Consider the following 23,228-nt stretch of genomic DNA (forward strand, 5'->3'; position numbering starts at 1 on the left):
TAGGATTCTCTCACCGGGGGGGAGAGAGAGACTCTGAGAGGACCTTTAATTTATTGCCTACAAGCAAGGAAGGAAAGGCATCATCATTAGCACTCCTGCCTCCAGTAACTGACATAAGACAGAAACTACAGTAAGACAGTACTGGAGGAGGGATGTCTCTCTTCTTGTTAGGGAGAACTCCTCTCCACATAGATGTGGTCTCTCTGGATCAGCAAATCTTTACGTGCTTCTTGAAAACTGGAACTGTGTTAGTAGCAGTCCTCTCCTGGAGTGCCTGGAGTCTGACAGCTGTAGTGTTCAGCACAGCTTTAAACCCCTTGCAAAAGGAAGCTGTAATCCCAGACCTGACACATGCCAGGGGCTGTTTGTTTGCAAACTGATAGAGAAAAAAAGAATAATATTTCTCCATCAGTGTTATTTTGTGAGAAAGGAGCAGTGTAAACAAGAAAGCTGAGGCTAAGCAGCAGAGAAGCAGAAGGGTCTCTTGGAGTTTTCAGTTCTGTGTCAGTGAAAAGGTCCAGGAGAGAGGTAGGGCTTAAGGCATTTTCCTCCCTTTGATGGTTCTCTGCAGTGGCCTCCAGAGAGGCACCACTCTTCTCCAGGTGCATGCAAACAGAATTGCAACACTGAGCACCCCTCTGTTGTGCCTAAGTATGTTTGCAAATCAAGCTCTAAATGTATTACTCTTCTTCTCTAAGTAAGGTGATAGAAATGAATTATGTAGAAGACTACCTTGGAAACTGCATGACACATTTTATTGGGCTGTTAAGCTCACCCTCATTAATCACTTGGTGATGTATTTTGTTTTTTGTTTCAATGTCTTTTAAAACTTTGCTTTCTATAAAATGTAAATATTGTCCATAAAACACATATTCTAAATGCTCAGAGTAGAAATTCAACCATATCAACTGCTATTAACCCTTGGAACCTGAAGGTAGCAAAGTGTGGCTGTGGTAAGACACAGCTCTTCTCCATGTTTTCCAGACGAATCAGTGCAGGGGGTAGTAGCTCTGGAATGGCTGTGTCACCAAACACATAGGACTCAGTTTGCATTTTGGAGGCTTATGTTTATAGAGATCAACTCTCTGTGTAAGTTCCAGTCAAAGGGGAACCTCCAAAGAAGGTCCAACTTTTAACATGACCAGAGGCTACCCATTTTTCTCAGATCCAGGCTCCTCCAACTATAGTAATAGATAGTAACACAAATCTTTAATAACTAGCTTTTTGTTTTGGCCTTCTTGTCCTTTTTGTTTCAAGAACTTGTGTTTCACATTAAAATGACTGTGGAGAGAGGTGGTGATGAAATTCAGTACTTTTGAAGATGAACATCAAATGCATTTCCCTGCAATTATTTGACATTTATGTTTCTGCACATATGATAAACAAACATCTGGTATTTATTTTAGAGAACACAAGTGATTTTGTATGTTACCACAAGCTGTATGGCTGTGATCTGAGATAGGCAGATGTCTCCAAACCTGAAATACTGACATTTCATTACCATGACCAGAGTTTCATCTTTGACTAACTGCAGTACATTGCTAGTTCTTTTTTCAAATTTTCATCACTTTCATTCTGATTAAAAAGCATATTTCTCTTGGAAAATGATGCCTTAGGGTCTTATCCAAAAACATAGCCTTTGATAATTGCTTGTGTTGCAGTGTGACTGTCTTTATTCATAAGTACAACTGTGGGAGCAGAACTGTCTATAGGAATGGGCCTCTAACTTAAAAGAAATGAGGAGCATCTCAAGTGTGCAATTTTTTTTTTCCAGGAGAGAAATGTTCATGTAGAAAAAAGCCTCTCTTGTTCCTATTTCTGAAATTAATTTCTTTCCTGCAAGAGCATTTTGCAAGGCACTAGCTACATATGAATTACTTCCTCTCTATTTATTCTGCAATATCTTTTAGCATCCAGGAGATATATTTTTATTGCTGTCTTACTGTCTCCAAAAAATGTTAGTAGGTGACACATTTTTAAGACACAGATATGCAAGGGATGGCATATGTATTTTACTAGAGACCAGTTAAAGAGAAGGAAAAAAATAACATTTAGCTCTGTACAATGTATCATGTAGCAAATCTTAGCAAACTGCTGGATAAAGAACAACACATGACATACACGGCTTGAAATTAATATTGCTGCTTCCTGTCATCATACATAACCATGTCGAAGTATGGAAGACCTTATTTTCAGAATGAAAATCTGCCTTGTTAAATCAAATACAGTCATTGAAGGAACTGCAGCAAGGGAGCAGTTTTGCCAGCTTTTAACACGCCTACTGTAGGTCTGTTCAACAGCCTGAGAAAATAAAGGACCAAGTGCTGGAGTTTGATTAACAACAGGAAGCTTTTTGTTGTGGGCATCTCTTGTGGCTTGAAAAGCTGTACAATCCATCACTTGACACAACATACCAAAGTAAATATTTTTAGAGAACCGTGTCATTTCCCTAGATAGCATACAGTGCTCTGAGTCAGATTAACTATTGTGATGCTTCACTGTTCTTCTGTCAAATATTTAATTAAGCAGGAGTTGATTTTTTTTGTTAAGTATTGCTTTTGATTTGACCAATCATGCTTCCTTAAGATGTATATACAACTAAGACTTAATTCCTTTACTTATTAGATTACAATGCTAAGTAAAAATGGCACAGGCTCTAGTAGAAATTCTGAAAATAGTTTAATTAATTTAGTTGGAAAATTACTTCCAAAAGTCTTCATCCTTGAAATGAGTAGTTACTACAAGAGCACAACTCTGATTATTTACAGGGTGTAAATATTCATCCTGGGTTTAAACGAAAATAGTTAAGCCTGTAAACTATCTCAGATCTTTGTGCAAAATTCTCAGTGATACTCGTGGCAGCTCCATAAAGAAAGTGGGGAGAAAATATTGCTGTTATTAAGATCTCTCCTGAGTCACTGAAGTCTTTCTCATTGACCTTGACAGCAACATCCTGAGAGCCCCAAAAGGGAAAGCAGCTAATCACACGCTTAACTTCTAGTCTGTGCTTAACAACTATCCCCAGTCAGCATGTTTTACTGAAGTGATGCTTATGTGACTTGGCAAAAATGGGGAAGCATGAAAGAAGAGATGAGCAAACATTCATGCCAAAGCAACAGGAATTTTTGGCAGCAAAAGGGAAATAAACTTTCTCTAGCATTTGAAATATATATTCCTCACAATCTTGACCTTCTGCTTAAGTCCTTTTCCGCAGCAGAAAAAAACATAAGTGTAAAGATTCCCTCAACTGAAAACAAGGATTAAAGTCTAAGGATGCTATCATGTTGAGCTACTGATGCTGGGATTGCAGTATTGAGTACAATAATTTTTTTTAAAAGCAGATCAACCAGTTTTTATGAGAGAGAATTTAAGATAATGATGAAAAAGTATGACTGATGAACATAAGATAAACTCAGTCATCATTATGGAGCTGGTTCAAGAAAGAAAAGATGCAGAAAGCATAAGAAAACTGAAATCCAGAAACAAAAAGGAAAAAAGAAAAGACAAGAAAATAATGAAAGAAAAAGCCTCTGTGCCTCTGACAGAGAAAAGATAATGCTTGTGTGGGCTGTGTTGCATCTGGATTCATGGCACATTCTCCCACTCTTATGTTAATTTTTTTTGCATAAATCAGAAGCAACTAATTAAAAAAGAAATATTTAATTCTGACATGTTCTTTGAACTGGTGTTCCATCTGGTTCTGTTTGAATAGTAAAATCTGCTGTAGTCGTAAAAATTGGCAAGCAGCACTCTGGTAAAGAGAAACAAAAGAGACTCAGTACAGCAGGTTAATACACTAGCATTTTAACTGGAGACATTTCCAGAATTCAGCAAGCCAAATTGCTCCAGTATGGAAACTATAAAGATCAAATGTGAAAGAGAAATGCTGCAAGTGGGCCGGGAGCAGCACTGACACTGGTACATGAGCTCTGTGTGATACTTGTAGTGTGGGTCTTTGAAGAAGCTTGGTTTACAAGCAAAGGCAATGCAATGCTCCCCTGAAATGGGCTCTCTCTGTTGTGTGAAATGCATCCAGTGCACATGCGGTGATAGGGAATGATCCTTATGTTATTCATTTGCAAGCTCCACCTTTTGCATTCATGTGGTGCTCTGATACAACACAACTGTTATTCAGAAGACTCAGAAAATACCTTTTTCTTAATTTATTTTTCTTACTTGAAAACTACTTAAAACCTTAACACCAAGCTACAATAAACTCTGATAACAAAGGGAGGAAAATGGAATCGTATTGGGTTTTCTATAGGCTCTGGGATCTAAGCAATCAGCATCCTATGCCATTCAAACCCTCTCTGTAGCAGTGAAGAAAGGCTGATTAACTCCCAGTGCTGCAGAAAAAGATTGTTTTACATCTTTCAGGAACATATCTTGCTGTGAAATATTACTTCTTTAAAATGAAAACCTTTGCTTCAGCACTACATTAACTTGCAAATGGATAACCTAAGACATGTACAATGACTTGGTCAAAAAAAAAGGGGGAATTTGAATGGCCCCTTTCTCCAGCTAAGATACTTAGGAACCCTTGCTGAGCAATAAATGAGTCAGGAACGTAATACTTTTAATTAACGTTTTCTGAATACTTATTTGTAATTTACATTTAATTTTAAACTTGAGCTTAATCCTGTGATCTGGAATGAAGACAACTATTTAGTGCAGTTTGAATGTGACCTTCCCCGGTTTGTGTTAGAAACTATAGAAAAGGGAAACTCTATAGCAATACTTGCAGAACTACTCTTTTCTGAGAAAAGGGCATAATTGTAGGACTTTCTTTCCCCTAAGTGTACTGAGCAACTAATGCACAAATGGGAAACAAGTAATCCAAAGCTTCTCTATCAGACTTCTTCACATATGAATAACTAGGGTTTGGGTAGAAAACACTGAATTTTGCCTATTAAGTTCTTTTGTAGAATTTTTTTTTCTTTTTGCCAGCTGCTGTCCTGTTAAAATCAGAGGGCAAAGGCAGAAAATTATTACTGATTTATAATTTTGGTATTTTGAATATAAGTACAATATTACAAGTGTAAACACACAGTAATAACTTCTGCTTCTTCCTGTTTCACAGCATACCTATGCTAATGGCTAGGAAGCTGTTAAGCAAGGGATGATACACTATGCAAAATTAAACCTCTGCTGTCTCACACAGTACATCTTGATGGTGTAGATAGATCTGACAGTGCAATCCCTGTGTTCAGAGCCAGCTCCACTGAAATAACTGGAAATTACTACACTCAGATATTTTTGAAAGTTCAGACTTTAGGTTTTCTATAAAAAATCACAGCAAAATCAGGAAAAAGTGCCAGTGTCTATGATATAACACTTTTAAAGCCTAATTTCACTGGCAATTGTAGTAGGCGTATAACCTGTGTCACATAGAAATGTATGTATTTTCTTGTGATCAGCTTTCTCATCTTGGAAAATCATCACAGTCTCTTTAAATCAGTCATTCATCCACAGCAGTCTGCATTCATTTATTCTCTGTTAAATGGAACTGTCAGTTTTGTTGCACCAAAATTCGATTTTCTATTTCATTCACATTGTATATGATGATTTTAACTTACTACTGGGTCACCAAGCAAGCCACTGCTTTTTCAAAATATGAGTTTTTGCTGCCTTCTTGAAAAACATCAGGTACCTGCAGTTAGATGATGCGGTGAGGGTACTGTAAATGTATGGTGAAAAATGAGTGACAGGCTGCACATGCAAAGATTATTCCACTTTTTCTGGTATGTCCCTCATAGCTCTGAGGAAACACACACAGGTAGATGAAATACTTCTGAAGTTGTGATTTGGAAGTGCTGCTGCTGAGAGTGGTACTCTTGTCCCGTGCTGGTGGAGGAAGGGGGACAGTAGAAGGGATGGCACAGGCCAGTGACTACCAAGACAATTTCCCTCAGGCGCTGAAACAAACCAGGGAGATTGTCTGTCCCCAGCTCTGCCCTTCCCTTAGCAAAACACTCAAACTCAAGCCACAGAGATTTCATTTTCAGGGTTTCTTTGGCCAGCTAATGGTGCCTGGTTTGTGTACCCTCACTAGCCTATCTAAAAGTTACTCTATCTCCAGCTATGTAAAGAACAAAGCGATTGATTTTTAAGTGTTGTGGCTTTTTAAAATAAACACAAGGGTGTATTTTCTTAGTTAAGCATATCATGAAAGGGGGGGGAGCACTCCTGTGGACAGGTAATTTTTAAGGCCTGATAAGAGTATTTAAAAATTATTCTGTGCTATGTTAACCCTTCAGCCAATAGCTTGAACTTGGTAGGATTTGCAATGGAAGAATCTGCTCCTGGGTCTGTTAAAGCTGAAAGACACTTTAGTCTTTAGTACAATAATCTATAACCTAAATTTGACCAGTTAAAATACACCCTGGTTTTATATGTGATAGAGCAAATTGATCCTTTCATCAGCTTCAGGGGATCAACACCAGAAATGAGTTTGGTCTAAAGCGTTCAACACGAAAGCCTGCAATGAAGAGAAAGACCAGACTATACAGTTACAGGTGGTTGGTGGAAGTTACGTGTAAACAGTGCTTCTCTGATGAGAAGCCAATTATTCCTGAAAACAGAGGAACCAAACCTCAGCTTAATGTTTGGTCAACTGTATTTTCTCTGCTAGTAGGTTTGTTTGTCAGTCAGCTTTGGAATTTTTTCCAATGCCTTTTTAAAGACTTTTTTTTAAAATCCCAAGTGAAAACATTAGAGGTAAAGCCAAAATGAAATGAAGTGTTTCCTTTTTGAAATATACTTGTTTTTTTTGAAAGAAGACGAATTGCTTTCTGAAGGGCAGGTATTTACCAGTTGGAAGAAATCTCATTTATCCTTCCACTTTACCTATTTTGCTACTGCTGTGAAAATGTCACCTAATGGGTAGAACAGAAACTGGGACAGAAAGGCAGGATGACAGAAAGACAGGGGAGGCAAATAATAGCTCAGCAACAGAAAATCTGGAGCATGGATGCTGGGATGGGGAAAGGCCCATAGGACTCATGAACTCTACAGCTTCATACTACGGTGCAGGTGTGGAAAGAGTGAATAAAAATGCATAATTGTCTCTGCAAAGCACTCAGCAGTACACCTATCATCTCCAGCCCAGGGTCGGCCCCGTGAGAACAGAGACCTTTAGCTCAGTAATAACTCTGCTTATTATAACACACCTCAGCTGTGCGTTCCTACCCAAGGCAGTGCTTCTCGCCACTGGCCTTAGCCACTTAACTTCTAGCCTTGAGCTTTACCTCACCCTCAGTTTGACACCTGCCTAGTCTTGTAGATTAATTATTTCTGCTAGGCTCAGAAAAATCTCCTTCTGAGACACCTTCCTTGACATCTGCAGAAGGTTCTGGCTGCGGTGGAGCAGATGTGTTGCAGTGCCTGGTAGCTGGGTGGGCAAGGCTGCCTCAGACCCCACGGGGTCTGCAAGCCATCTGGGAGAGAGCTCCCATACCAAATAGAATGGCACGAACAACTGATTCTTTTGGCATGATGGCAGCTTGAAAAACAACAAAGTATAACAAATATTCCGAGTCAAGCCAAATGTGAACCACATGAATGGAAAAAATAAAAACAAAAACAAAAGAGGGAGAAGAATAATTTTGTACAGAATTTTTTAAGTGGCTTTAATTTCCGTGAAAGTAAGTAAAAGTACAAGCTGTGATTTAAAAAACAAAACAAAACAAAACAAGCCTGTGGCGGTTAATTTAAAACTAGTTTTAGTTTCAATTTAAAGTTTTTAATTTCTTTATCTCCTGGAACCAACTAGTGAAAGTGAGGTAAATCTACAAAATTATTTTAGTAGTTGCTGAATCAGTGTTTTTGCTGGACACATTTTTAATTCACTATCTCAGCTCTAAAGGACCATCTGTCTTGCAGCCGTTGAGGGGATGTAGGGCTGGACTGGGAAGTGGATGCATAGGTAATTACAGAGCTATATACAAACTACCCAGATCTCTGCATAATGGATCCTCTGAAAGAACCGAAACTATTATAATGATTAGGCTGGTAGTGGAAGCTCGAAGGGGCTCTACTTCTGCTGCTCCTCCATATGTTGCATGCAGGATTGCTTGAAGCCACACAGGACTCCGCTCTGTATTACAGCTGATGCTGAAACATGTCAGAGGGAGGTAGAGAGGATTTTACTCTAAACTGCATTTTGCACCTGCACTTCTGGAGCAATAAGGCTGCCAATGGTTTTGCACAGTTCTCTGAGCATCTCTTCAGCCTCCCCAGAGTGATAAATCTATGGCTGGGAACTTTCTGGTACTAAAATAGCTCTTAAAGCACTTTGAATAATCAAAAAACCTTCATACTTTGTAGGGCCCTTTTATTTCTCCTTCTCCCTCTTGTCTAATTTCAGTACTTGCCTTTGTGAAACTCTACCATTTATTCCCATGTCACAGTAAATAAAGGTACGAATGTATCCTGCTGGGTCAATTAACCTCGGTTCTGTGCTGTGTCACAGTCTGTACTGGCTGTGATTTCCAGAAAGGAATATTCTTTTGTCATTCTTTGCCCATGTGCAAAGCATGTTAAGGCCGTTAAGATAACTGTAACACTTTTCCACACAAAGCTAACTCTGCTTTTTGTGATTTCTGGAGTGCAGTTATGAACTGTAAAATGACATGAACCAAATACTTGTATTCTAATGACTTGTATTCTAAAGTGGTAGAGAAGACAAAGGACTGACAGTTTTTGTGCTTTCATGTCAGTGTGCTCCCTAATGATGGGCAAGCCCCACCACAAAGCCTCTGAACTCCAGCTCTCAGGCAGTCCTTCAAAGGCCAGGAGAATTGGGAGGCTGAGATTTCCCAGTTTTCATGTTATTCTATGCAGTAATATGATGCACTTCACTTCACTATCAAACTCCAAAAGAAACAGAAATGATAATAAAAATAACAGGCATTGTTGACTTCCACTTCCTTGAGCTTTCATGTGAAATATTTAGATAAGCTAGCTTGGTAAAGTCAGACTAAACGGCTGTCTGATGTAGGAATAAACCTGTTAATTAAACAAACATGCTGTGCAGCAGCATATATAAATACTGCCTATATTTTTAAGGAATATCTGATAAGGAAATAAGCTATGACACCAATAAAATGTCAAGACACCAAATGATGAACTGTGATTATTTTCAGAGGTGATATGGGAATAAACCTGTATTAATCTATATACCTGTATATATCAGTGACGTTTGCTCCTGGGTTTCGCTTACAAAGGAGCAAATGATGAAGAATGTAGGTTAAAATGTAAAGGAATGAAGACAAATGTGGAAGGAAAATTCCACCCCAGAGCTCCCTCTCAATTCTGGTGAAGTAGTGTATACATAGAAATGTTTTAAATCCATGGGAGTATATTTTCCTTCCACAGGAGGGAGAGTTAGTGTTAAGTAAACAACTGATATTTCAATCAGTGAAGGCAAGGGGGATCTCCCAGGTTGTTTTTTGAGACCTACTCTTACGTCTCTGCCCTTTCTTCAGACCCCTAAATGCTGCAAGATGCAGAGGGAGAATTTTGCACTGGATCAACTGGTATTCCTAGGGCTTGCTGCTCTAAAGGACTAGAATTACTCTGCAGGAGTTGAAGGTGCCAAAGAGATGGGTGATGAAGTGAAGACTGGCAGACAGAGGCCAGAGGGAGGCAGACAAAACCTGCTGCTCGTGCCAACCTCTGAGTCTGGATGTTTGCATATGATACCAGGTCTGTGCCCCGCTGCAAACTCCAGCAGTATAAATTTGGGCTGGATTAGCCATTTATGTCAAATTAGCCAAAACACACAACAAGGAGTTCACCTTAGTGTATGGCCTTATGTCAGCTGCAGAATGACAGATAGTACCAAATTCAGAGCATAATGTCTATTTATGTTAACCCCCTGTTAACCTTTTCGAATAAATTTGAACTGGCAGAGTGTGTTTATACCAGAGTAGTGCTTTTTGGTTTATGGCTGCAAAGTTTTGATCTGATACTAGGATTCTTAAAACTGGATTTATGGTTTTGTCCAACCCCAGACATAATATGAACTGAAGATCTTGTGTTATTAACAAACATGCTTTGCTCTCTGGGCAAGCTGGAGGTCTTGCTCACTGTTACAGGATAAGAGAAAAATTGTGCCACCCAGAAACTATCATCCAGCCTCGTGGGAGTGTAAAGATTTGTGTTATATGCATTAGAAGAAACGTTATGATAGAAAACATACAGATTCTGCAGTAAAAGTACCCAGAAGGTGTTACTCCTTGTGAGTTTGAAAACCCACACCATTATGAGGATTGATGGTAGCAGAGGTTCCCAGTGACCCTGGTAATAGGCAATCAGTCTCCTCTCAAAACCACACACACATGGGTTTCAAGTATCTTTAGCTGAAGACATCTCTCTTGGAGCTCCCCTGACTCCTTGCTGCCCTGGGGGCTGCTGGCCACAACCCATCAGGGCATCCCTGAGGGGCAAGGGTTTGCAATGCACAATGGCTTGGAGCTCCTGCTCAAAGGATTCAGAAATAAGACGCAAAGTTCCCTAAATATAGAGATTTTGCATGTTATTCAGATAAGTGTAAACGTAACTGCTGTTCTTAAATGCGAACATTAAATCTACTCTGTAAAAACACAATTACTGCTGCCATGGCAGACATCAGTTGTCCCTTTTGAAGGAATGCCTTGAAAATGCAATCATAAAATCCCTGCACGTTATGGATTTCATTAACATTGTACTCCCCTAGGATTCCCAATTGCACAATAACAGGAGTTCTTTAAATTTTAAATACCACAGACAGGAACAATTTCACTAAAACCAGATGTCAAACCCTCGCATGGGCCTTCTTACTGGTTCTAAGCACTGAAACTGGCTAGTAATTGATACCTATTAACATGTTTGTTGTTCAGATTACATAAATGGAAACACTATACTATTTTTCCTGTGAAAGGATACGTTAATGAGGGACAATGACTTACATTGCAATGGCGGTTCCCTGCTCTTGATTAAATTAAAGGTCTGTTTTTATTTTTTATTTTAGATTACGTTGTTTCAAACTGAAGGGCAGTCAAGTGTGAGAAACATAAGTGCAATAAACAAGTAGGCTGAGCTTAAGGTTGAGATGTTAATAACATCCCATATGACAATAAACTGCCTTCATGCTTATTTTTGGTAGCCTTTGCCTCATGCATATTGTTATTCTATTCATATTGGAAAATCCACAGACTTTATTAATGTGTTTTTAAAGAAGAAATTCAATCTGGAGTGACTCTGTTTCTGATTAAGGAATGACTCCAAATTTCGAGTTAGACCAGCAATTTTAAAAAGTGTGTTTGAGGGTAAAAATAAAATGGAGAAAGTACTGTGCAGACTTATAGTGTGACTGTGCTATGAAAATTTTAAATCTAAGCTTTGACATTTATATCCAAACAATTGAGAAATAAATGGAAAGGCAATTTTTGTTTAGCGGAGCCCTGTAAGCAGGTGGCACTCAGATGGACTCGGTAGTTTGTACCTGTCAGCCACAAAGGAGCAATCCAGTTTTTCCATCAAAGAATAGGTTTCAGGTCCACAGATGGAATTCATGCAAATTCATTACCAACAACAAGCCAACACTATTTTCCTAATTATTTTCAGCGAAATGGTCCAAAAGACTTCAACACCTCAAAGGAGACAATCATATCACATGCCCTCTAGACGTCCTCTAAAGATACCAATCTCTTTTGGCTGATACTTAACTGAAGTTTTCTGTTTCTTTTGTCTTAACAAGAACATTAACCTTCAAGGGAGAGGTAAGAGGAAGGGAAAGGAGAACTATATTATTCCCTTATACAAAAAAATGATACACTGAAGAAATTAGTTTTTGGAGCTGTTTTTTCAAGCTGTTTTGCCCATGTATGACTGTACATAGCTCATATATATGCCCTAGTTGCATATGCATATTATCAATTTAAAGGCAGACATCACTGTTTAACCAGCTGCAGTCTGTGTGCAGGTATGGAAACCTGCAATCATGAAAAAATTAATGATTAACTGATATACACAATCTCTGTCTTTCAGACAAGGACAAACAGGCAGAAATTTTCACTTCAAAAGTTCTAAGTATCCTTCACCTTTTTTTCTTTCCGTTGAATATTTTCTAGAGTTCTTGCTCTGTGCAGCAAAAATTCATTTATGCTGTACTGCACAAAAGTCACATAAATGACTAGTTTACAATAGCACGCACAACAAAGCAGAACAAAGTGACCTCAATCCTTCATATACACGTGCCTTCCTCCTTTTATAAAATGTTACAATTTTTTTTCTATGGGTAATTTCAGAGTATTTTATCAGTTACATGTCCTTGGTTGTTTTTCTGCAAGCTCTTATGGACACGAACATCTGTTCCCGAGGATATTTGTATAGAGGAAACAGGGGATCTCAATATTTTATCCAGACACAAACTTGCAATATGCACTTACTGCCAGTGGTATCAAGACTTCATAGAAGATGGCAGTTCACAGGCACAAGAACCCTGCTATTGAGGTTCCTGATGGTCTGAAGCCCTGAGCACCCATCTCAAGATTGTCAATTAACTTGTTTAGAACACAAGTGGAAGTTCGAATTATCAATGTTAGTATAGAATGAAACCACAATAAATAAGCATCAGAGCCAAAGGTAAGTTAAACTGTTGTACTTTGTGAAAAGCCAGGGGATAGTGTACTCAATCTCTGAACTTAGCTTGGTTGCTTCTGCTACAGAAGTTGAGTGGTAGAAACTACTAACAGTAGTCCCTTCACATGGGCCTTGGGCAGTTGAAGGAGATGTCCAAGGGCAGATTGCATGCAAATGATCACCAACTTCTTGGCTGATGTGGTAGCTGGAGGCAGCATAAAGCTGCTAAAAATTCTGCTCAGTGGTTGTTTCAGGCCCTGGGCACTCTGGTTTATGGCAGGAGGCAAAGGAGGCTGAGAAATTCATGGGCAGGAGGCCTGACGAACCCTGAGCTGTTTTAAGCATAAACCCTGGAGTATCCTGCATTCTGTTGTGTCTGTTATTAAAGAAGTTAATGGTTAAAAAAAGTCCTTTGAAACTTTTTCTCAGAAAGATCTAGTTCTAAGTGAAAGGATTAAGCTATATATATAGGTATGTAGTTATCATAGCTTAATAAAGTTAATAAGCACACAGAACACATGAATGAGATTTGACTAGCTCTCTTGTTTTGATTATCCAGTCATAAATGTGCAAGTGACAGCAGAAAAGAAGGAAACAAAGAAAAAATGGCAGTCCTTGGACCAGATGAAACACATGGAATTTGATTCTAGTGCATTCCACCCTTTTTCCATGTGCATTCCAGGGATTGCAAGTGGCAATGATTAATAACAAGCCTTGCACTTAGATAAGGTTGAGGAGATTTTGATGTTTATTCCTCAGTAATGAAAAAGGATAAACAGATTTCTTTTTTTGCCACTCTGAAGTCTGATTAGGTCCATTGTACAGGATCACCATGTTGCCAGGAGCTCAGGATGCACAGGGGCCCCCAATCAGGACACCTGAGAGTCCCGTTGTGTGCCAAGGATCAGAAATGAAAGATTTCCCCTTCTTTCTTCCCTTTACTAACTACTACTCAACATGTTTTTAAGCTTTCTGGCAGACAGCAAACCTCACAGGAAACACCAGTGTGAACATTCGTATGGAAGGCTAATAAGGCATTGTTTTTATATGTCAGTTAGTAATTTCCTATAGAAAACAACAGAAGCAGGAGGAATGTTTAAAATCTATTAACAAGTTTTAAATATTAGTAATATAGATCTAATATACTCAAGCATTTCTCTTAGCTTTTGCCAACAGAAATAGAATGTAGGTTTCAGCTAAGCAGTGTAAGGCAATGTACAATTGAGGCAAATCAGTGGCTTTTTTCATACAATGATGCTAATACTTGCCCAATAGTATAGGTTTTTTGTATTCAGTAATTCATATGAATAATCTTAAACTGTTCAGGAATCATGTGCCATTAAGCTATGGACCTGATAAAACATACTAAATAACAAGCCCAAACAGACTGACTGAACTCAAGGAGCCTCTTCATGGTAATAAATGTTTGCAGGATTTCTCCTATGCTAACAGAGCAATGCCAAGGCAGCTTATCTTGCTAATGAATGTTGTGTTTAAGGATGTGGAAGAATAGCCACTAGGCAGAGACCACTGAACTCATTCTGTGTGTACCATGTTCTAGAAGAGACATAGGTCTTCTGAGGTAAAATCTGAGTGCATGAAAACACTATGTTGTATTAATGCTTAACTGTAATCAGCTAGAGACATAGCACATGCTCAGCTTACTGGGACATTCCACTTTAAGTGCATGTTAAACTAATATTGACTTTTCCACTAAACCAAAATCTCTGTTATTTGTGCCCAGAAGACTGAAAAAACAATAGATGTGGGAAACAAAAGAATTAATCTTCCTGACCTTTTCTTTTTCTATACCTTTGGGAGTAAGTCTTTTTCTGTGTGTCTAATAGGGAATATGAGATATTCACTTGCAATGACTCTTAAATTATGTAGAAGTACTTTACTGTGTTATTTTTTTCCTTTCTTTTTCATCCTCCACATTCAATAAACTCCACAGAGTATTATTAATAATATCTTTAAAATTGTTATTTTTTTTACCTGTATCCATTCTCTGATAGAATCTTCCCCTGGGGTCCATCCATTCTCAGGGTAATTTAGCCGGGACCTTTCCGAAGACCAGATAGCGCTGTACTGGGAGGAGACAGTGATTTGATCAGAGTGAATTTCTCCTGACTCCATACCTAGTGGTTCCATGCACTGGAAATCTGAAGAAAAATAAATTACCATCATTATTATGGTCAGCTTTTTGATTTAGACTTTGAATAATGAGAACATTTTCCTGCTTTGAATATGAATATCTAAAGAATTTATTTTTATGTGACTTTGAATACTTTAGCAACTTTAAGTGAGGCAGTATTTGGTTTATAGTGTCATTCTTAATACTGTCATTTGAGTTGCCATGGCAATTCCTGCAGTAATAATGCTATACAAATATTTTTAGCCCAGCATTTTAGCCATTTCAATATAGGACAATAGAATTCTCTATTCTAGGCTAGCACAAACCCTTCTGTGGATTCATAACATAAAACAATGTATGTTCATCTCATAATTATGCATAAACTCAGGAAAGACAAACTAGATGACTGTATGAAATAATTTGATTTTAAAACTATTTACTTCCACAGAAAAAGTACAAAATGCTTAAAAAATATTGTTAAAATTTTATCCATCCTCTTTGGATCCTAGACACTGGAGTGAAACACAGCAAAAAATTTTGAATCCAGGCCAGAAGATTATTGACCTAAGGGAATTACCACCTCTTCTGCAACGTGGTGTATTTTAAACGAGCTGATCATCTTCATTCAATCTTTTTTTGTTGACACAAAAATTATGTAGATAATTTAGAATTAATTGACATCCTAATCACTATAGTGAGTTCAAAGGCTAGTAGGGCACGGAGATTCAATTCTTCTCTTGGTCTTCAGAAAAGGCTCCAACCTCTACTAAAGCAAGAGAGGCCAATGGCTTTAGACAGATCCTCACACCCAGGTGCTCATGTTCCCCTCGTGTCAGAAGTGGGGTAGGAGAAACAAACATGTGCCTATGCTTCTGTTCAGAGACTTCATATTATAGAAATATAATTAATTCCTTCATTAGAAATTTAAGATAAAATACCAGTGTGCGAAATGGAGGCCCTGACAGCTGGATATGCACTCCTTTTTATCACACCTTCTCTGGAGCTGATGTTTCTCTAACAGAGGGGTGGGTGCTGAGTTGAAGGTTTCAACATCTATGAGTTGAAAAAATGAGATTTAAAAAACCAAATTTCCTATTTTTAAGTGAAAATTAAAATATTCTGCAAAAAGTGTTTAAATCTTCTACCAGGGATCCAAAAATTTACATTCAGAAATGTAATAAAGGTTATTTTATAGGAGTTGTAGTTAGACTGACCCATAACTCAATTATCAAACTTGTTGTCAGCTGCGTTTTCCATGGCGTATGACCCTTTCCCCCAAATCTGTGCTGTTTCAGTGTTTTAGGAGCCTTGGGTGAAGTACTGGAGCAGAACTACATTAGGGTAAGTCTCAAAGTAAATTAACCTCTGCTTGAAATCTGAAGGAGAGCCATAAGCCACTGTAAAGAATGCAAAACACGATAGGTGGGAGTCGTATTAAAATATCTAAAAGTGTCTAGTTTGATCTAGACATGTTGGCTTTCTCCGTAGTCTACTGAGAGGGACAAGTACCTCCTAGGGACATCTCACATGTCTGAGATAAGCAGAATGAGCTGTCCTCTGGAGGTGACCCTCTCTGTACTGACAACACAAAGGGTGGCCAAAATTATGTGAGAGGATTCACTCTGTCTTAAGTCTACAGCATATAAAATGTTTCCTCTTGTCGTGGTTTGGACCTTGTTTTCCCCCAGAGGCTGAGAGAAGTGGTAGACCCCAAGGGGTGGAAACCCCTAGAAGTTTTGAAGTTCTGCCCAATGGGCGCTCCTGCAGAAATGTAAACATATCACAACCAGACCGGAAGAGAAGAGTTGTAGTTTTGGGTTGTAGAAGAGGTGGCCATGTTGTGAGCCACGAGGTAGGGGCTCTGTGCCCCTTGGGGCCTCTGGCCCCCTCCCAGCCCCGGCTGGGGGCTGCAGGGACCTGGAACAGCATAAAGCTGGGCTAGGTGCCTGTAGTTATGCTGGGAGAGTGTTTTCTCCATGGAAGCAGAACAGCAGCCGGGACTGACCAGAGAAACGGTGGCAGAGAGCCAGGAGATAAGACCTGAACTGAAGAAGCAGCAGAAACAACATGCAGCACCGGAGAGAAGACTCCTGGAAAGGGAGGAGAAGAATAGAGCAGCAGAGAGACAGAGTTTGGGGTAAGAGACTGTACCAGATTCCCCAAAACTCCCTTGGAGACCCTCTTGGAGAAGAGGGACATGGACTCCTATTTTAGAGGAGCCTTGGAGTATGCAGCACTGGAGAGAGAGAGGAGCTGAGAAGCTCAGAGCGTCCCGGAGCTGGACCGGGACGGCCAGATGGAATGCGGGGGGAGTTGACCTTGGCTCCCCCCCCCCTCGCACTGCTGCCGTGGTGGCAGCCTGAGAGGCAGTGGCACAAAAGCCCTGCAAGCAAGGAGCTGAGTCTCCTGAAGATACCAGACAGTCACGAAGACCCCCCTGTGTCTTCGTGATATGACGTGGTGATACGACCTTGTCTGGGGTTACGAAGTCCACGGAAGACCCCTCGGGTGAGGCGATGGGGCCGGGGGAGTTTGATACCTCCCTCGTTGAGTGCTGGCAGAAAGCCAGCTATCAGCTGCTGCATGTGGAGAAGACAGACAGAACCTGTTGCATTAGAAGATCCTGCTGCTTAAGGACTGGAAGGGATCTGTCCTTCTTTCCCTCCTGGACTTTTATTTGGAGGGGAGAGGAGACCTGATCCACTGTAAATACTATATGTCATGGTAGAGATAGTTTGTGATCATGTGTATAATGTGATATGGTATTTATTTGTACAGTCATTGTAATATATTCCCTTTCCCCCACTTTGAGTCTGGTGTGTTTTGTCTGGAAAAGCCCATCTCACATTAGGTTGAGATGTGGGAGGGGGGATGGAACTAGGGAATTGGATTTGGGGACTATCTCAAACCATGACACCTCTTATCATCCAAAAGGGTTTTCACACACACTGACTTCTGTTCTATTGTCCTGTGCTTAAGAGCTGAAGGCATCCCAGTGTAGCAGATATTAATTCTGACTTCAGTGTGATGATGCATCTACATCCCAGGGAGGGTGACTGCAGAGGAGATGGACAGGGGGACCCAAGTGGCCTGTCTTAGCTAATGAAGGGATAGGAGCAGCACCTACATAGGGAGCAACCAAACTAGCTGAAAGTACAGTCTGAGACAGATGGAGAAGGATGCTTCCCATCCACAGAGGCTGGGTGTGTCCCATTCCCTCTTCCTAGCTATGCATGTATAAGAAAGCTGTTAAAGAGGCAAGGAGTGGAGGAGAGGTGGTGAGTTACAGGGATTACTTCAGTTTGCTCATTTTTCTTTTGTTCCTTTTTTGACTAGACAAGTAGATTAAATATGGGTGAATCTGCTTGAAACTCAGTAAGACACAGAAAGAAGAGAGAGTTTGATTTAAAGTGTGTGATTTATCATTGAGGAGAGCAAGAAAATCTGCAAGGATGTGGTGTAACACAGCCTGTTTTTTCATGTGTCTTCCTCACTTTGTTTCATTCTCTGTCCGAAGGGTAAGCATGAAAATCAGGCAAATGTGGAAAAAATATGAGTTAGGGAACAAAGCTTAGACAGCTTATGAAATGGTTTAACAAGAGCACATATATTACATGGGTTTTTTTTATTCAAGAAATAGATCATCAAAGCTTATTCCATGTAATAAAAGGCAGCTTTGGATAGTGCATTCATTGTCCGTGTTTCATTGTTTTAATGCAAGTGTTCAATTGCTCTGCATTCCTGTGTTCCCATGGTCAGCACAGTTTTTCACAATAATTATCCCCACTTCCTGGCAATACTGTGGAATAAAACTGTAAGGAGAATTCTGCTTCTTGCACTGCTTTTCAAAGGGCAGCTGTTCTTTTTAAAAATAATTAAAAAAAAAGATAGAAAAAAAGGAAAACAGAGCCAATCCTTCCCCACCATCTTATTTATTTAAGGTTTCTTTAAAGCTTCAGGCAACACCTGGTGTGCAAGAAGACATAACTGAGAGTAGTTTCCAAGAAGCTCTGTGGGATAGATAAATACTGACCTTCTGATACACTGCTCTGCGACACGCTGTAGTTTGCTGAGAATCCCTCCTTTGCTATTGCACTGTCAGTGTAAAATACCATTGAAAGAATCCCTGTTGAAGACCGGACACGTCCTGGGTTGTTCTGCCCACAATAACGCCCGATGTGTGGGCCAACTGCAAAGAGACAGGATACAATAGTAAACTACCAGTCCTACTATAACAATAGATGCCACTACAATATCCTCCCAAAGGGAGCCTCTCAGCAGGAAACAGTGAACCTCTGCAACAGTTCAAAATGACAATGTCATCAATAACTAAGCGGTGAACAGTAAATTGTTCATCCTACCCTAGCAATCTTACTTCTAAAATGCTCCAGACAGCACTCCATGAACCTCTGAAAATGTAAAGAACCAGGTTTTAAAAAACTGTCCTTTAAAGTGTGCAGAGAGGCCAGCGATGCACAAAATTGCATGTACAAAACACCACAAGTATTTTCCGAAGTGTGATTGAAGCACCTATTTATGACAAGAACAACTGAATGGCCTGATTTGCCCACCCAGTATACAAGATACTCTGAGGAGTTCAAATAGTGCCTGCCAGGTTTTATGCTCAATACTGCAGATAATCTATTAATTTTATAGTAAACTTTGAAAAACATTTTTGCACTCATATTGAGGCTACGGTCAATGACTCTTTATCCCCTCTATTTAGGCTTTCAGCACACCCTCATAGGTCTTTTGCCCATATGTTCAATATTAAAGAACAGTGTAAAAAGAATTTAAGAGTAAAATCTTAATCCCTTTAAAAGAGCAAGGATTTCTTAAGTATATATCCATGTCACAGAATACACACACACACACACACACACACACATACATATACATGATCTCTCTAAGTGTTAATAATGTATAAACCCAATTCTGATATTTTTCAGGGTTTCCAGTGCAGTGAGATAATCTTTTTCCTTAATTAAACTACTCAATTCACAACCAACATATGCGGCCTTCTAGCACTTGAGCATTCCCTACAGATAGGTCCCTAGGCTGTTGAATGGTGGTACATCTGTGCTTACAAACAATAAAAAAAGATAATGCTAAACCCCACCCATGGAGTTCAATCATGAAAATAGTCATGAGGTATCATTCTAATGCTTACACCACTGGCTTTCCAGGCTTAAATTAACACCTTGTCATGTCTCTAGGAAGTCCATTACACTTTCAGTTTAAAATATAAAATGTTTATATATCCTAATTATTCACAGTTCAAAGAATATCTACAGCTAACATAATTTTCTACTCATTTATTGGCATTTTACAACAAGTAAAACAGTTCCAGCTTGGAATAACTTTATTATGTAAGCTACACATTTCTGTAAGGCCCTAGAGTTGCCAGAAAGAGGAAGCTCAGATGTTATAGTTCTTGCTGCCAACATGTGCTTTTCTATCTGTATTCTGGCCACAGTTAGTCTTCAGTTGCCTTGGCAATCCCATGGCATTTAAAATACCTGCCAATTCAGTCTTTTCCCACCAAGGTTGTTTAATGCAGCATTGATAGAATGAAACACCCTATAGAGGATATGAGTTGAATTCTTCCTCAACCTAGAAATCAGTAAAGCTTCATAGTTTTATTATTTGGAGAGAGAAATTAGTTTTAGACTGTTACCATTAGTGGCTTTTAGAAAACATAAAATAATGTTTGCATTCCAATTGCTGGAGGTTTTTGGTTTTGTATTTGTTTTTGCTTTCTTTTGCATTTTCTATGTGCAAACAACTCTGATCCTGCTTCTTCCCATGATGGCTTTCAACATTATAGCTGCTGCTGTTGCTCTCAACTGCAAGAAAATAAGGAGGATAAGGCTACCACGTTATGGTACTCTGAGCCTCCCTCCTCCCATTTCCTGTAGGGAAGCCTCTTTGAAATGACAAACAGAAGAGAACTTTGTTTAAAGCAGACAGGCTTTAAGATTCCCCATGACTCACTGGTTTATAATTTTTAAGACATATTTAGTGATTCTGCATTGAGTCTTCAACAGATTGGCCCTGCTATGACAGTGCTATTCCCTTTGCTATCTAAGTAGATGCAAGAGCCAACAATTTTCAGAATATTACATAAAGAAGTATTGAATTTTTTGCACAACATGTAAACCTTAGCCTGCTGAGCTAATACGCTATCGATCTGAGTACAACTGGATGAAATAGAGATTCTCGTTCTTCTTCCATAAATAGCTAACACAAAGTTCTCCTTTTTTTTCTTCAATTCAAGTCTTGAAAACCTTTGAATTACAATAAATTATCAAATATTTTAGGTGTCACCACATCAAATAAATGCTGTGCAGGGTACACTACCTGAGCAGTCATTCAGGGGGTGATACTGCTGTCTGATTAGGTAGACTATGCCACTGCTTTTTTTACCATCTTCTTGACAATTCCTTAGGAACCAAGATGGGATTTCATAATAGACCATATACAGTTCCAAATGGGAATTTTAGGGCAGCAGGTGCTGAAAAGTCCTTAGGCCTAGAAAGCTCTTTGCAACTTCTACCTGTAGACCATCATGTTGCTATGTCAGAATTCCCCAGGAAGTCCTACTCCAAATACAAATCACTTGGAAATGTCCTCACTCAAGGATACTTCTACACTACCTGCAGAACAAAGGCATTTCAGGGATCCAGCTACTTCATTTGACTGCCCATGCTGTAGCTGTTTCTGGGACCTTGGCTCCTCTTTCCTCTGGCATGGTACAATATAGGGGAAAACTGAGTAACTTTCAGCTTAAAAGATGGAAGGACAACTAAAACATCTGTTTTACAAGCACTTCCCAAAATGCAGAGTCTAATTGTAGAACTTGAATAAATCCTTGATTAATCTTAATATGTCTGAAGGTTTACAGATTTGAGTGTGGAATACACAGAATGTGGCTGGTGGTTTAAGACTAAACAGAAATCTTATCCTTACCAATTCTACTTTTCTCCTGTTTGCCTTTCTGGACAAAGAATATCTGTATCAAGAAATTCTGAGGCTTACTGAAATGCACATTTGTTCCTCTAGTTCAAATGATAGCTTATGGAACACAATTAAACAAACCCCAACAAAACAGAAGCAAGGAAAAAAGGTATTTCATACCTCTAAAATATTTAAACGTCAACTAGCCATTTACTAAATTTTAAAGCTGCTTTCTGTAAGTATGCTGCTGTGTTGTGGACAGTATTTTCACAGCAGTATGAGTACTATTGACAAAATATTTGCACACAAAAGAGAAAACAACTGAAAAATTAATCCCATCCTCACAGTCCAAGTAGTCAACTACACTGAGCTTGTGTATGCCCTTATATCTTAATAGCTTCTCACAAGAGTGTAGAAAGGAACCACAACAGAAGAGAAACACATTTAGATTAATAGCAATCTTCATTTGCACGGATGTTAACGACTGCAGTAAAGCATTTTGCTTCACTCTGTCATTCAGTAGAAGCTCTCGTGGTATTGACCGAAGCAGCAATGCTTAGGTTGTGGTTCTCAAACCTATGTAAACTTCTCTAAATTACTTTTGAGCCCTAGTAGACAGTCTATAGAGCTCCAAAGAGAGCTGCATGATGAATATGCGTAGTTCATCACTTAAGTTAGTCCTTGTTTTAAGTGGGCTATTTTTCTTCAAAGTCATCAACAGACTGTTCTCAGCAGAGGTTGTCTGAGGTATATCTGTGCCTTGGGCAAAGACATTTTTGGTGTCTAGTTTATTAATGCAAAATCATTTACTTCTATTCTGAGATCTCTTCTGCTCTAAATCCACCTATTATCTCCTTCAAACCATGGTCCCGTTTCTGCAATATTTGCAATGTGCCCTTGGCATGTAGCTGCACAGAAACAAAATGTCAGTTCTGAAGCATTCCTGAATGCCTACCATTCCCCTCTTGAACCAGCAAAACACTTACACCACTGTTTAACTTCAGTCCCGTAAGTGTCCTTGGTGAATTCTTTTTGAAGTCAATCTGACTGCTCACATGCTTCAAAGATAAGCACATATTTTGCAGAATCAAGACGCAAATACTCAGCACTTGCCAGCTTCAATCCACTAAAAGGACAACCAGGTAGGCTGAGGATTCTGTGATTGTGACAGAGCATTTCAGGATTAACGTCTTTTTGAATGACTGTTACAGTTGCTGTCAAATTGTCTAACAGAAAATTGTTTTCCATCAGTAAAACGGCAATTACGTAGAAGCAAAATCTAAATGGAAGCATACTGACTTTGACATATCCTTTTAAACATCACTGTGAAAATTTGTTTTAAGAGAACATTTCTCTTCTTTATTTTTTTCCTTTTTTTTTTTCACAATTGTATAAACCAGCAAATTCATTTCCTGCTGATCTCTAGTGACTGTAGCTGATCAGATTCTACAATGAAAACATTTTCCACTTATGCTGGGATTCCTCTGCTTTAACTCAGGTATCTTAAGTTTAC

The 23,228-nt window shown here is 39.1% G+C and overlaps 1 protein-coding gene across 4 annotated transcripts in view; it reads right to left on the reverse strand.

Annotated features, from left to right (window-relative positions):
• NRP1 (neuropilin 1) overlaps positions 1 to 23,228 on the reverse strand; it is a 115,766-nt gene that overhangs the window by 37,982 nt on the left and 54,556 nt on the right. For all 4 annotated transcript variants that reach the window (XM_064637186.1, XM_064637179.1, XM_064637170.1 and 1 more), the window contains exons 6-7: positions 18,792 to 18,947; positions 14,620 to 14,786 (exon numbers count right to left, since the gene is read on the reverse strand). In XM_064637186.1, coding sequence (XP_064493256.1) covers positions 14,620 to 14,786; positions 18,792 to 18,947 — 323 coding nt within the window. The remainder of the gene's footprint in view (positions 1 to 14,619; positions 14,787 to 18,791; positions 18,948 to 23,228) is intronic.

This window comes from Pseudopipra pipra, chromosome 1, assembly GCF_036250125.1.
Source record: "Pseudopipra pipra isolate bDixPip1 chromosome 1, bDixPip1.hap1, whole genome shotgun sequence".
Classification (NCBI taxonomy): Eukaryota; Metazoa; Chordata; class Aves; order Passeriformes; family Pipridae; genus Pseudopipra; species Pseudopipra pipra.